The sequence below is a fragment of the Thyridium curvatum genome, assembly GCF_004353045.1.
Source record: "Thyridium curvatum strain D216 chromosome Unknown NODE_83_length_185371_cov_79.390814, whole genome shotgun sequence".
NCBI classification, from domain to species: Eukaryota; Fungi; Ascomycota; class Sordariomycetes; order Thyridiales; family Thyridiaceae; genus Thyridium; species Thyridium curvatum.
The window spans coordinates 170,069-185,349 of NW_022156838.1; the positions used below are offsets into that span (position 1 = coordinate 170,069).

The 15,281-nt window shown below is 54.3% G+C and overlaps 4 protein-coding genes across 4 annotated transcripts; 3 read left to right on the plus strand and 1 right to left on the minus strand.

Moving 5' to 3' along the window:
* Positions 1-476: 476 nt before the first annotated feature.
* Positions 477-1,592, plus strand: E0L32_010413 (uncharacterized protein; the record flags this gene model as incomplete). Its single annotated transcript, XM_031133028.1, has 1 exon — positions 477-1,592. The coding sequence occupies one exon, from the start codon at positions 477-479 to the stop codon at positions 1,590-1,592; it is 1,116 nt and encodes a 371-aa protein (XP_030989669.1).
* A 2,729-nt stretch (positions 1,593-4,321) lies between these two features.
* E0L32_010414 (uncharacterized protein) lies at positions 4,322-5,554 on the minus strand (the record flags this gene model as incomplete). Its single annotated transcript, XM_031133030.1, has 1 exon — positions 4,322-5,554. One exon carries the CDS (start codon positions 5,552-5,554, stop codon positions 4,322-4,324), a length of 1,233 nt encoding a protein of 410 aa, XP_030989670.1.
* Positions 5,555-7,982: 2,428 nt separating this feature from the next.
* Positions 7,983-8,552, plus strand: E0L32_010415 (uncharacterized protein; the record flags this gene model as incomplete). The annotated part of the gene is made up of 1 exon (XM_031133031.1): positions 7,983-8,552. The coding sequence occupies one exon, from the start codon at positions 7,983-7,985 to the stop codon at positions 8,550-8,552; it is 570 nt and encodes a 189-aa protein (XP_030989671.1).
* Positions 8,553-9,829: 1,277 nt separating this feature from the next.
* On the plus strand, positions 9,830-12,307 carry E0L32_010416 (uncharacterized protein; the record flags this gene model as incomplete). The annotated part of the gene is made up of 5 exons (XM_031133032.1): positions 9,830-9,895; positions 9,987-10,589; positions 10,663-11,785; positions 11,846-11,851; positions 12,117-12,307. 5 exons carry the CDS (start codon positions 9,830-9,832, stop codon positions 12,305-12,307), a joined length of 1,989 nt encoding a protein of 662 aa, XP_030989672.1.
* Positions 12,308-15,281: the final 2,974 nt, after the last annotated feature.

Genomic DNA, 15,281 nt, shown 5'->3' on the forward strand with positions numbered 1-15,281 from the left:
GCCAATCACGGCCCGCCTCGAGGCCACATTCCCATGGGTTTCTGCCATTGCTCTCTCTCTCTCTCCATCTGACCCCCGCTCAGTCCCTCCTCCAATGGGCCAGCGAGCACGCGTGCGCCGCTGAGCTGCATCAGCTGTACGTACTTCCGTACTGTACCTACTTCGTACCCATGCATAGGTTCGTTATCCTGATGTGCGGAGACTGTGCCCACAGCTTTGGTCGAGATGGGAAGGAGACAACGGACTGGCCCCTCCTTGGCCTTGAGGCCCTTTTAAGGCGCCCGCCTTCCCGGGTTTTCTTGGCATAACGGTGTCGTCGATGGCTGTTGATCTCTGCTGACCCTGACTTTCTTCGACTTCGGGACCTCAGTCCGTCTCGGTGCCATTTGCCTGTGCTGCGCGCCCATTGTGCGTGCTCCTTGCCCTGCTGCAGCTGCACCGGCACCATCTGCATCTTCTTTCACCCTCAATCAACCATGGCCGACAAGTTCCTCACCACCATCGGCCTCTCTCGCCGCAGCCACCACCCCTCCGCCGACAGGGACGCCTCCGCCTCCCTGCCGCTCTACTCCCCGATCGCCGGCGGCGACCTGCCCAGCCCGCGCGACTCGCGCGACCCGAGCAACGACATGGACGAGATTGGCAACGACCAGCTCTTCCCGGCCCAGCGGGCCGCCACGGCCAGCGCAGGCCGCAAGGCCGGCGGCTCCCTCTTCGCCCTGCCCACGACGGCACGCTTCCTGGCCGACTTCACGCTCGGCTTCGCCGACGGGCTCACCGTGCCGTTCGCCCTGACGGCGGGCCTGTCCTCGCTCGGCGAGACCGAGACGGTCATCTACGCCGGCATGGCCGAGATCTGCGCTGGCAGCATCAGCATGGGCATCGGCGGCTACCTGTCCGCCCGGGGCGAGTTCGCCGCCGCCGCCGCCTCCAAGGCCGCCGCAGCGGCTGCTGCTGCTGCATCGGCATCCGGCGAGATGGAGATGGCCGCCGATGCCGAGAAGGGCGCTGCGCTCCGCGCCGACGCCCTCGTCGACGAGTACCTCGCGCCGCTGCGGCTGCCGGCGGACCTGCACGACCGGGTGCTGGCGCACGTCGAGAAGCGGCCGGTGGTTCGTGAGACCATCGTCTCTCGAGCCAGTAGCGGCCACGAGGACGACGGAGACGACGACGAGGAGGACGACGAGCGGGCCTGCTCCCCCGTCGTCGTCGGCCTGTCCGTCTCCCTCGGCTACCTGCTCGGCGGCCTGCTGCCGCTGTTCCCCTACTTCTTCGTCGCGCGCGTCAGCGACGGCCTGCTGTGGAGCTTCGTCGTGTGCGTCGCGGCGCTGTTCGTCTTTGGCTTCAGCAAGGACTTTGCGATGGGCGGCGGCGGCGGCGGCGGCGGCGACGGACAGCGGCAGGAGCTGCGGGCCTGCCGCGGCGAGGGCGGCGGCGGAGGCGTGCCCTGGGCGCGGGTCGGCAGGGCCTCGTGGGAGGGCGCGCAGATGGTCATTCTCGGCAGCGTGGCGGCCGGGGCGGCGGTGCTGTGCGTCCGGGTCTTTGAGGGGGGCAAGCACGCTGCCGCTGCCGAGGGCGGGGGCGGCGCCTGAGGTTGTCGATTTGAGGGCGTGTGTTGATGTCATGTGGGCGGGCAGAGCTGATGCTATGCAGACATTGGCTCGCTGTACGGCTGGGCGTTTGGAGGAGTCATAATTGCTGTTTGATCCGGTCTGTTAAAGTATACATTGCAGAGCATTCGGAATATAGAATCTTACGAGGCTTTTGCTTCTCAAGTTGGATGAACAATGGCAGAGCTACCTGTTCTTATTGTCTATGTCTAGACTTACTCCTCATCACAGAGTGTGCTGTTGCGATACCTGCGCGACGGTTCTCGTCAGGAGCTCGGCCTTTCAACTGCCTTAATCCACTAAGCCATGCTTCCTACGATTTAGGTATATATGCTGATGAGTCTGTAGCCAGACAGACCAAGTCCTATTTTCTGATGGACGGCGAGAATGCCTTTTGCGCGCATGTGATTGGTCTAATCAGCCTCTTTTGTTCCTGCTTCTCTTAGAAATATTGGACTCCATTGAACTTATCCTTTACCCTTCGAGAAGCCTCGACTCTTGCGTACCTTCAAATCGATCACTCAACATGTATCATGTTGGAGAGAAAAGATGTAAACGTAAGGGATGAATTGACGTATACTTATTTGATACTCGTGTCCATCGTCAGTTGAAGAATACCAACATTCCAATCTCAATACTTCATCTTGTTCTCTTGTCTATGTCGCTGCTGCAGGGAAAGGATGCATGAAGACAAAGTAAGTAGGTGAGATACGTGTTTTAGTTAGTCCCAGTTCTGAACTTTGCTTCAAGACATGCCATTTATATGAGGATGCCGATGACAAAGGGCGCCACGAGGAATATGGACGTGTGCATGACTTGCATGTGTGGTGCGTGGTATCCTACAGGAAACAGCCACTTCTTCAGGGCTGGAATCGAAAAAGTTTCAACAGGACAGGCTCATCGGCTTTCTGATGTGAGAGATAGTGCCATCTGTGATGCGGATTGAATTTTGAGGAAAGGGTTTCACCAGTGAGCCATGGCGCCAGGTACAACACGGTCAGCGTTGCCAGATAGACGGTACTGCACCAGCTCGGGGCATGCGGAAGTGTCGAGATGATGATGATTCTTTTGCTATGATGTGGGCAGGAGGACCTAGCGATGCTGTGGGAGGAAACGTTGGACTGTGTCGGGAAAATGAGGATGGCAAGACACCTTTGCATGTGTTTGGGATCGGCTTGTGGTCTATGATGAGCTCAACGAGGCCTTCTCGGACTTGATCATGTCACTCAAAAGAGGAAGAAGCGAGGGAAAAAGTGAGTTATGTCCAGTCTATGACATGGAGTAGGATTCGGATAACGACTTGTTCGATGCGCAAACGTGATAGTGAAGTCAGGTGTAGGAAGGAACAGACTTTGTACAAAATATGAATAATTAGTCCTCTACTTAGCCGATAAAACAATATTCTCATACTCTGGATTGCATAATCCCACATACTGCTACACAGATAGTACGTGAATGCATACACATTGTGCAATTCGAGGAAGTGGAACTGGTGGAATAGCTCCACGACACGGCCTCTCTGATTAGGATTCCTGACCGAACTCAGAGGAAAGTTTGGGCGTTCAAGACAAGAACAACAGAAGTCAAATGTCTTTATCAATAGCTTCAGCCTCTATTCTCCATGGAAAAACACCCAAACGCTCTCCCTCGACTGAATTTTCTGGTAGTTGGAAGCACGACGAGAATAGGCGAAGAAAAGGTCTTAGGCTTTGTCATGGAATATTATGTCAAGTGTACCCTTGGTCAACGCATCGAGCTTCGCAACATGGATCATTCATTCCTAGCTCAAACCAGATGAAGTCGTCTGCGATGACAATGACAACTTAGCGCTCATCGACTTCCAACAGTCAGGTAACTGGCCAACGTTTACGGCTCCTCAAGTCTCCTATTTAGAGTGCTTCAGGTGGTTTTGCAAGTCTGCTTGGTTTCCTGAACACGCGAAGACACGCTATAGAGACCTTTTGCGCAGTCATCTCCCATAGTTGGATCCAGATAGCGCGCCCGCCTAGACCAAAAGGGATGACTATTTTGAAGAATGGAACATCATGACTGCGAAATGGAGAGGAGCAGCGATGGTGTTTGCGTTGGGAAAGCTCCTATGGTGCACTTGCGAGGGCTGGAGCCACACACTCAATGGTTTGGATGAGAATTATGACTCCTCCATCGGCTGGGAGTTCCCTGAATTCGTCAACATCCCGGCTGAGACGATCAGGGAGCTCGTTCTCACCTGTGCCAGAGGCGTACCCGATTAGAATACCGCGTCATATCAGCAGCGACTTGTGCGAGTTGGCGAGGAGTTCTACCCGGCCTGTCAATCAGGACGGCTCGGTGAGCAGGAAGTTGCCTTAGACGAGACACTGGCTGTTGTGAAGGAGGTTGATAACAAACATGCATTGCGTGTTGCGGAAAGCTATTTTAATGCTCAGCTGCGATAGGAGCGGGGATTGGCGACGAATGCTGACACTGAAACCTTGGGCTGGCCGCCTCGGCCAACGTTGGCTGAAGCCATCGATGTGCTGGAGAGCGAGGCAAGAATAGTGCAAATGGGGAGAATAATCGGCGTTTGATACGATTGGCAGGCCGTTTTCCGGGGCTGCTGAGATGCGCGAATATATCCTTTTATTTCTAGTATTCTTTTTTCAACAATATGGTCTTCTCTCTTGATATCTGCACTCGAGAGCCGTACTTCCTGGCCCGACCACCGCGAACTGCTACTCCACCGTGATGGTGTTGGAGACGCGAATGGCCGACCGGCCTCCGCGCGCAGGGGCGCGGCTGTCGTCGATGGCGACGCCCCGCCTACCCGCCAGCGCGGCCTGCAGCTCGTCCTCAAAGTCGGCCCGCCAGGCCTTGTCGCCCATGACCGGCCTCCAGCCCAGGCGCTCCCGCGCCACCGTGCCCACCGTCTTCCTGTGGCCCGCCCACCTCCTCTCGGCCGCCGCCGTGTCGCCGCCGCACGTCGTCGCGGCCTCGGCCAGGTCTACCGTGCGCACAGCTGCTTCCTCCTCCTCGCCCTCCTCCTCCAGCAGCCCGGCCGCGCGGGCCGCCTCGACGCACCGCCGGGCCAGGTCGCGGATCAGCGTGCGCCCGGCCGTGGGGAACACGATGCCCCGGCGGCCCGAGGGCAGGCCCGCGCCGCCGCGCTCGAGCACCTCGACGACGCAGCGCACGTACAGGTCGGCGAGGTCAAAGACGTGCACCCAGTCGATGACGGCCGTGGCCGCGGCGCCGCCGAGGCAGAAGCCGTGGCCGCGGCGGAGGACGTAGGCCGTCATGAGCGGCACGAGGACGCCGGCGCGGCGGAAGAGGCCCTCGCCGCCGCCGAAGAGCAGCGGCGCCTGGAGGCTCGTGGCGCCGACGCCGAGCTCCTCGCCCGCGGCCAGGACGGCGAGCTCGGCGGCGCGCTGCGGCGCCCACGCGCGCGCGTTCTCGGCGCGCTCGAACTCGTAGACCGCGCCGGCCTCGGCGTCGCGCCACTCGCGGTCCGGGAACGGCTCGCCCGTGATGGGGCTGTCCGAGATGTTGGAGCAGCCGCTCGTGTGGATCATCCACACCGTCGCCGAGGCCTGGCCGCCGCCTGCCGCCGCCGCCGCCGCCGCTGCTACTGCTTCCTCCTTGGCCTTCTTGCGCTCCGCGAGGCCGCGCACCATGGCCTCAGCGCTGGACGGGTGGAAGCCCGAGGCGGCGTTGACGATGATGTCGTGCTGGCTGGCCACGGACCGGACCAGGTCTGTGTCGTCGAGGTCGTTGAAGAGGATGCACTCGACCCGCTTGCCATATGTCTCCTCGAGCATCTGGGCGCGGTCCTCTCCCCGCACGAGCAGCGAGATGGTCACGTCTTTGAGGCCTGGGTTGGGCGAGTTTATGAGGTGGTGCAGCACCGTGCCGCCCACGTAGCCTGTGGCTCCTGTGAGCAGCAGCTTGGGGCCATCTGCGTGAGGCATTTTCACAGGGGGAGTATGTGTTTCTCGGGTAAGGCGAGTTCCCAAATGCAGACCATGGAAAGACGAGCAGCAGAACCTTTGAGGAGAGATGGGGGCAACCTCGGTCATAAATACACTGACGTTGGACGTCTTGACCCCTGCGTGCTTGCGTCGTAGGCTCCCCCCACGGCCCTCCGCCCATCACTGCAGGGGCTCAATAGGTCACATTTGCGCGGGCAACAAGCATCCCTGTCTGCCCCTGGTGACGGAGGGCGAGTACTGCCGAGAAGGCCGTGGCCTGTGGGAACAGTTGAGGCCGACAGAATCTTGGTGCTTTGTGATGCTCGCTTTAATCGGCGTTTGTTGTCTCGTGGCTCGCGATGCTGTAGCAAATGCCAGGCCGGTTCCGACTCACCTCTCGCTCGCGCCAGCGGCTTCATGGTCTGTTTTGTGGTTTCGTTGGCCACTCTCCCGTGCTGCCCGTCCCACACTCCGACCTCTCCGTCACTGATCCACTCCAGAGGGGGCTCATGCACCCAACATCCAATCCCAACGCACGGTCTTTTGGAGTATCCTTGTGTTGGTCGGGAAGATCATCGCCCCATCATGCACGTCGAAAAGAGTTTCAAGAATGTTGGAAGAAGAAAACGTCGCTCTGGACCCATGCGGCAGGACCAATCCGGCAAGTTGCAGGCAGCCCGAATGTGCCTTGCCAGCTCGCCAAGATGATTCTTGTCTGTCCGAGAGAAGAGCCTGCAGAGAAGAAGCAACTGTGAAACACCAACACCGAAACTGGAACCAGGACGGGGGTTTGGGGGATCCAATCCTGTCAAAAAGTGACGGCTCGGGCGATCAAGTGGACCGGGGGAGCGGACGGGGAGCTTCCCCGGGAGCAGGGATCGAGCGCGGGCACAAGCTTCGGATCGAGAGCCGCAGACGAAAAGAAAAAAAAGAAAAAAAAAAAGAAGGGAAAAAGACAGAAACGCTGAGCCGTTGCTCTTAACTTGTTGCGCGCGCCGGGGATCTCGGCTCGTTGTTTGCGCACTGCGCATTGCCATGTGAATGGCCGTGGGCTGGAAATCCGTTCGCTCTACCTAGCTACCTGGGTAGGTATGTTGTGTTCTTGCTTGTCATTCCTGTTGTTTCTTTTATCTCCTTCCTTACTTCATTATTTCTGTCTTCCTTGCACCAATCACCAATGTTGTCAACCTCCCCGGCAACAGATCTGCCTGCATTGTCCCGGCTCAGAGCTTGCTGATCCTCCGCTCCGCTGTCAAATCCAGTCCCGAGGGAAAACGCCCCCCCACGGAACGCCTCATCCATTGGCCGACCCCAGCAGGGTATGCTTGTACTTGTACTTGGGTATCCCGCATCGCATGCCGGCCATCTTGGGTGGCCCCCTCCCCTGCCCTGCTCTTGTCACCCTTGGCCCTCCACCTCGATTGGCCTCATACTTCGTACGCACCACAGGTCGCGGCCCGCTGATGCACGGTCCAAACAGCCCGGCGAATGAGAGAATCCCACACGCTGGCGCACCGCTGATTCGGCCGCTTGCGTGAGCCTTGCCTCGCCCACATGCTGTGTCTCGGCCGAGGGGGGTCCACCCCCCTTCTCCCCATCTGCATGGAAGGGTCGTTTCTTGGCCCTGCGCCGATGCGTTGGACGAGTTCCCTCTTCGGTCAGCGGTTGTCAGATGGGGGACCAACCCCGAGGCGGACGTACGTGGTGCTGCATTTGCCCCTTCCCACGTTCTCTCGCCCCAAGTCGCCGTCGCCCGCCCACGGCCTGCGCGTGGCTCGTCCCGACAGGAGTTTGGCTTCTGAGCGGCATGCACGCAATATACGCTGCAGGTCAGACGTAGCGCCCGCCGAGTGGGTTAGGGTTCTGCAGAGAGCGCTCGTGCGGGAGACCTGGAGGGCAACCCGGCCGGTGCGGAATCCGGTCCCCAAGACCTTTGCTGACGCTGACACTGCTGGAAAGATTGCTGCGGTACGCCCAGCTAGTTGCCCTCCCTCTCCCCAAGCAGAACAGGAAATATCCGCATGCTTTGCGATACGTGCGTGTTGGCCTGCGTCTGCCACAATGTTGGCATCGGCCTGATGGTTCGACTCTCGAACTGCTGCACCCGTCAGCAGGAAATGGTCGCCTGCGCTGGCGCGCGAGTGTGATGATCACTTTTTAATTCCAGCATGATCGCGAACGGCCCTCCCCTCCCGATCTCTGATCTGACTTTTTGTTTTTCTCTTTCCATTTTCCTTCACCATCCTTTCCCACTTGCGGTTTCCCCGTCCCCCCGGGCCTTGTCCATCCCAAATCCACCTACCAGTGCAAACTTGCTGTTCTCCACCACACACACACACACACACACATCCCCGTGGCGCGGTCCAAGCAGAAAAGAGGAGCAAGAAAAAAGCGCCCAACCAGCTCGTGCGCCGCCCAGCCCAATGCCATGGGCGTGCCGCACCCGCCCCGCCTGGAGGAGCCCAGAGCAGCAGCGGCGGCGGCGGCGGCAGCGCCAGCGGAGGGCGACCCCGTCGTCCTCACGCAGGTCATCTCCAAGCCCTACACGACCTTCACCGCCATCGTCACCCTCGGCCCGGGCAACCCCAGCGTCCTGCCCACCAAGCCCCCGGAGCCCACCACCGCCACCACCGCCTCCCGGGGTCCCGAGACGACGACGGGGACGACGACGGGCGGCGGGTCGGTCTCGGGGGCGGCGGGGCCCGACGGGGGAGCCGCCGGGGGCGGGGGCAGCCTGAGCGGCGCGCAGATCGGGGCGCTGCTGGGCTCGATACTGGGGTTCGTGGTGCTCGCCGTCGCGGCGTGGTACTGCGTCGGGCGGTGCCGGCGGCGGCGGTGGGACGGCGACACCAGCAGCGGCAGCGACGACGACGGCGGCGGGGACTCGAGCGGCGGGGGCGAGGGCCGGGAGGGCATGGCCGAGTATTACATGTACGGCGGGGGCCAGTACGGGCAGTACACGAGGGCGCCGCCGATACGCCGCGTCGTGGTGAATTGATGTTCTGCGGCGGGCAGAGGAAGAAACGACGAGGCGATTGGATTTCTTCTTTTTTTTCTTTTTTCTTTTCTCTTTCCACCACAAGTGAAATGATTTTTTGCTTTGTATTCTGCTTTCGTTGTGAGATGGCGAGTCATTTGGGTCGGTCGGAGCGTGTTCTGCCCTGTTGCTTCGTTGTCCGTCCTTGTGTCCGCGGTGGGCTTGTTTGGATGCTTTGTAGTTAGTTGCATTTGACTTCTTTATTCGACACGGACTTGATAATGTGTAAACGGGATCGATGCTGTTCTTCGCGTCTAAGCTCGAGATGATTATGATGTTCAGCACCAAATTCAAATTGCTCTTGGGAGGGATGGTCAACGATCTATACTGATGGTACTTGTAGCTTGGTAGCCCCCATTGTATTGAAACGAAATCACATCACTATCGGCTTTTCTTCGTCGAAACATTCCTTGGTTGACTATTCTGAGCCACGAAGATCCCTTACTGGTTGATTGATTTAACGTGCCCGCTGTGACTCTACAATTTAGACCACGGGCAGATCACTCTAACCTCTCGAGCTACTGCAACTTTAATCCAACGACTATGCTGCTCCACATAGAGCCTTGCGGGTGGAGCTGAGTGGTGGTGTCTGTTGATCTACTCGCGAGCCTCGCCACAGCAACCGGCATCATGACTTGTCACGGACTGACACCACTGAACCCATACTCTCTCGTGTCCATTTTCTAGACCTCCTGGTTGGGGCTAGCAGTCTGCTAGACACAAGTCTTGAAGTTGGTTGGTTGGGCGGGTAGGCAAGTCGCTGATTCAAGATAGTAATACAGTAACTTCACCAAGACGCACGGCCAGCTGGGACTTGGGGCGATGTCTGTCCTCAGGTTTCGGTAATAGTATGATCTGCCGAGCTCTTGCCATAGCGGTGGAGAGTCATCTCCTACGTAAGTTGCAATCAGAAGCGAGTTGATGATATTTTGAAGGCTTGGTTTACGTGGTGACGACGAGACTGGCCAAACCCACAAACCCCTGCAGTGGTTGGCTCACTTGGTCCAGCAACACCAGTCCAGCATGCCCGCCACGCCAGCGTACAAAAGGATGAATAACCTCTGAGAGCCTCCCGCACTTTTCCTGTCTCCCGCACGGGGTCAAAGAATAGAGCATATCCTCCGCGCCATGGCTGGATCCAGTGCGAACTGGATGACATGAAATAAAGACGGGTTGTGAAAGGATGACAGTGCCCAGGTAACTAGGTTGTAGGACATCCCCAATAAACAGGTCAATCCATGCCCCGCAAGCAATGTCTACAGCAGTGTCCCCACGGTACAGACAAGCCCAACTGCAGCACAAGTGTGGGTGACACCTGTGACGCCCTTCGTTTCGGCGATAATCTCCCTGCGCGACTAATACGCCCACTCACACCTGCACAAATGGTTCATCCAGCGTCTTGAGCGTCGACATCAAGTCTGCCTACGACAGAGCCCAGCATGCACGTCTCATCGGCGTGCTGAGAGAGATGTGGTTCCGTTCCCGGAATGGATCATCCACTTTATCTGGCAGTTTCTTCAAGACCGGCGCATTCTGTTCGAGATAAACGGGGAAAAGTCCAAGGTGTTCCATGTGAACGTCGGGATCCCGCAAGGCAGCCCTCTGTCGCCCATTCTCTTTCTCCTGTTCTCTTCCGACATCCTCCAAGGGCTGAAGGACCGCAATGCCTTTCGCTTGAACGCCGAGGCTTTCAGCTTCGGTTATGTTGATGACCACTATCTCGTGGTTTCCTCTCCCTCCTACCAGAGGAATTGCGATGCTCTCGAGATCATGCACAAGGCCTTGATGGGGTGGGCCAAGAAAACCGACACGCTCTTCTCACCTGCAAAATACGCCGTGATGCACTTCCGAGGCCCAGATGCAGAAGATGAAGTCTGTCAATTGGTCCCTAAAATCGAGGGCCTACCGAGCGACGTAAGGACTGTTCTGAAGACCGAACTCAAAATTCTTGGGGTCACCGTGGACCATAAGCTCAGTTGGAAAAATCATATTGGCGAGGTAAGCTTTTGTCTCCGCGTGAGGCTCTTCTCCAGCAAGGCTAGGGCCCCCAGACACTAAACGCGATGCCCAGATTGACTCCAAGGTGGCGCGTAGCCTGGCGTACTACCGACGCATAGCCGGGCCGTCGTGGGGGGCAAGCCTTGACAACATGCGCAGGATATACCTCTCCAATATCCGGCCCATCATATCCTATGCTTGCGGGGCCTGGTTCATCCGCGGTACCGGCCTGCGCCACCAGCTGACCAAGGCGGACCAGAGGAAACTCGAATCGATCCAGAGCGGGTGCCTCGCGCAGATGTCCGGCGCCCTCCGCACAACGTCCAGCGACGTGGTCCGCAAAGAGTTGAACATCGAGCCCATCTGCGCGTTCCTTGAGCGGATGGCGTTGGCGCACCGGGCTCGATCGGCCGAGACGCCATTCTACCAGAAGCTACGGGATACCATGCGGACGCCTATCCCCGGCATCCCGTTCCGCCAGGTGGGCGACTCGTACATCGACAGGAACCCCTACGCGATACTCTTCGACAAGGCGGAGCGCCTGTCTCGAGAAGCACGGGACCAGGGAACGGCCCATCTGGAGGGCGAGGACGACCAGAGCTGGACCCCAAGGCAGAGACACCGCCTCATTGGCCGGCTGGCCGAGAAGATGAGCCAGGGCGCCGCCTCCGACGGGTGGGACGAGTACCGCGACGGCTGGAAGCCTCACCACCAGCGCGACAAGCGCAGCCAGCCCGTCCCCAGGGAGCGCCCGCTGGTTCTGGAGGAGAAGTGGGGCCCTCAGAGCTACAAGCTCTACAAGGGGCTCTCACGGGCGCAGAGCACGATGCTGCTTCAGTGCAGGACCGGCTGCATCGGCCTGGCGGCATACCTCTTCAGCATCAAGGCCGATCCTGACAATGTCTGTCCCTGGACCACACTACCCCTGGCGTGCGTGTGCCTCAGCCAAGCTAACAGCTGCAATGCTTTTCAGATCACGTCGCCATCGTGCCCGTGCGGCAAAGGCCTCCAGACCGTTACGCACATGTTTCTCTACTGCCCGCGCCTGGAGAACGCGCGGGCCCAGCTGATCCGCGAGACAATGAACAGCAACCTCAAGGCATGGCTCACTCGCGACGCGGCCTTAGCCACGGACTGGGCGATTCGCCATTTCGGCATCCCCTCCTTCGAGTGGGCGCGGAGCAAGATTATGCAGCGTCAGGCCGAAGAACATCGTCCCCTCTCAGAGGGTTTATAACCATGGTGTGATTCTACAGTGTCGGGTAAGTTCTGTGTTGCCATCCGAGCCTGCTCTCCGAACTCTCCCCGCTCGTTGGCCGACGAATGTATCGATCGGGCTGATCGATCACTGACTCTTAAAGTGTAGATTGATCGATCAATTGGGACCTCACGTGCAAGTCATTCAAGTGGCTTCCGTCAACTCCATTCAATTCGCAACCCCGCCGGGACAACTATCAATACAGCGAAACCACGTACAGTATAGCCTCTCTAGCCACTGGATTTGATGTCATTACTAATCTGGAAAAGCATACGGCACAGCACCAGTCCTATTCCTCCTTCCTTCCCTGAAGACGCTTGACCGTCTTCCTCAGGTATTCCAGCCACGGCTGGCATTTCTTGATGCTGAAGAGGTGGTCGAGGTTTGGGTCGTCGGGTTGCATCTCTTCAAGGACAACCAGGCTCTCAAGCGGCTCTGTAATGTCGACAGTCTCCAGTAGGCTGTATCCAAAGCCCAGAAGGCTGTGGTTGTTGATGTTGTCGATTCCCCTAGCAGCCCCGCGTAGTTTGCCCAGATCGGGCTTGGAAAAGGTGAACGTGAGTAACTGATATAGTCCTTCTTGACTACTTTATGCTAATGTTTTCTACTCGGTCCTTGACTTTGCCAAAGAGTCGCCCATTCTCCTTGTTGGATACCGTGGGAATGAGGAAGGATGGCATCTCTTCAGGTAAACTTTCCCTGCTAAATTTAAATATATCTAATAAGATGCTCTAACATCTTTATTCTAACTAGTAGCCTTGGGCGTGTGCGTTGGTATTATGTGAGTGTGTGCGGGCACAGGTGTGTGTGTATGTGTATATGTTGGTGCAGGCGATCCGTGGCTGACGATTTTACAGGTCGGGTTGTTTGATAGAGAATGTGCTCGAGAGTCTTGATGTGGATGAGTGTGAGAGACGGACTCGAGAGAGGTTGGTGATACGTACCGACTCCTCTCTGATCGAAGAAGCATACTTACCGTGACAGCTAGCAGCGGGAGGACAGACCATTTTGTACGCATTCAAGACGACCTCTCGGCAGTGGCCTCGAAGTATATTGTCGTGTAGGTGCCACACTCCGGTGCGCAGTGGCATGACCTGCTGACAGCATAGCATATCAGGGCTTGCAGGGCGGATTGCTCATCGCCGAGGGACCGTTCATTGGTAAGGCATCCCCCCATCGCTGCTGTTGTCTGAAACACGGCTAACCTGTGACTCATCAGCGACAATTTGGTTGCGTCTGTTGTTGTTGAGTAGGTGCGGCGTTCTCCAAGGGCACGGAACCTTGCTTTCTTTTTATGGCTGACGATTGAACTAGATAGCTTGCGCGTCCGGGCTCGCAAACTTGCGCGTACGGACGTCCGGACGAGTTGACTCATCGGCCGGCCACAGGGTAAGGAATCCAGTACATTGCTGCCATATCCAATCATCAAACACACACAGTCTGACTTTGCAGAGTCCAGCCGAACCATGGTCGAGAGGTCAAAAAGTCCGGGACCGATTCCGGGCCTCAACCATGGTCGAGAGGTTCAAAAGTCCGGGACCGATTCCGGGCCTTGGACCCACATCGGAGACGGGTAAGTAACCAAGCAGCTCCGGAATTACTGGCACAGGGCCTTGCTGAGATGTCAAGTCGGCAGCTGTCGGGCTCGAGGGCCTTTGCGGTCGGGGGACCGTGCTTGATCAATCCGTATGTATGCCTCTATGCGTTGCTCTATTCATCAGCTGATCAGTCAGTACAGACGATAACAATTGTGTCCTTATCATTGGGTACTGTCACGGTGTCTCTGGAACATGGGTATTGTGTGTTGAAGTCCGACCTCAAGCCGAGCCCGAAGCCGAATATCCAGGAGGCTGGGATCGCTGTACTTAGTCCGGGAAGGCCCAGGCCTTCCCAACTCTCTCCTAGATTATTCCAATCAAGCAACCATACCACTATTTCTGACAGGTTATAAGCCTGATGTTGTTATTATAACCTATATACTATTCTTTCTACTACTATTAGTACCTATATAAACTTTAAATCATACTGCCTATAGCTAAGTTATATCTCTTACTACCTAATCTTTAAAAAAATAATATTAGAAATAGTGTTTTTCTATTATAAAATAGTATTTTTATACTAGAAAAATATATAGCTATATATCTAACTATTTAATTTTAATTTCTAGCCTTTTAAAATTTATCTTTTAAAATACTAACTATTTAATTTTAATATATAATATATACTAAAAATCTACTAAAATAATGTCTATAAATATATAATATAATATAATCTTTAATCTTAATTACTTAAAAAGCTAATCTTCTTTTATTTTCTTAATAAAGAATACTTTCTATAACTTACCTATATACTAAAATACTTAGCTACCTACTTAACTCTTACTATTATAGATAAAGACTCTACCTATATCCTACTATCTAAGTCTTCTTCTAACTTATCTATTATATCTAGCTATAGTATAGCTAACTCTCTATCTATTACTAGCTTTCTTAATATTTAGAGACTGATAATATAATCTCTACTTATTTTAATCTCTAACTTATTATTCTTTATTATAGAAGATATAATAGAAGTATCTTCTAAATTAAATATTATATCTAGTTTCTTAAAAGATAATAATAACTAAGAGGATATTAAAGTTAACTCTTAACTCTCTAAACTCTATCTATAAACTAAAGAACTCTAGTTAGTAGATCTAGTAGAAGTATAAAATCACTAACTTTCTAAAGATCTAAGACTATAGTAAGCTTCTTTATTAATCCTAGCTAGATAACTAACTATTAGTTTAGATAAATAAGAAATATATCTAGTTAAAAGAGATTTAAAAGGATTACTAAGAGTAGGTCTATATCTTTATTAAAAGTTATTTAGATATTAATATATAGTATAATATTAATAAACTTAAGAATATTAATAATATTATAAGTATTCTTTAAGAGTAATATAAGCTAAAGAATAGTACTATTTTTTAGAAGCTAATAATAAAATTTAATAATCTTACTCTTATAGATTATAAGATAGTTATAAACTATATTATCTAATTATAAAAAATCTAAGATAATATTTAAAAGTTAAATAGTAAATATAAAATTACTAATTCTTTATTTATTAATAAGTTTCTTAATAAACTAAATTTTAATTATAATATCTTTCTAGCTTTCTTCTATTAAACTTATAACCTTCTTTCTAATTAAGATAAGAAGAATACTATTAAGATTTTTATTATTAACTTTAATAAAGTGCTCTTTATAGTTAAATAAGAGGAATATAGACTAAAGTCTATTAATTAAGATATATTTAAGATTACTCTTATATCCTATATTATCTAGCTGTGACGATCCTTGATCCCAAGAGGCAAGACTACTTCGTAGGATCGGAAGCGTGTGGGTTTATGTAAGCAGTAAGTGATGGGCGCTGCTGAGCAATGGTGGTTG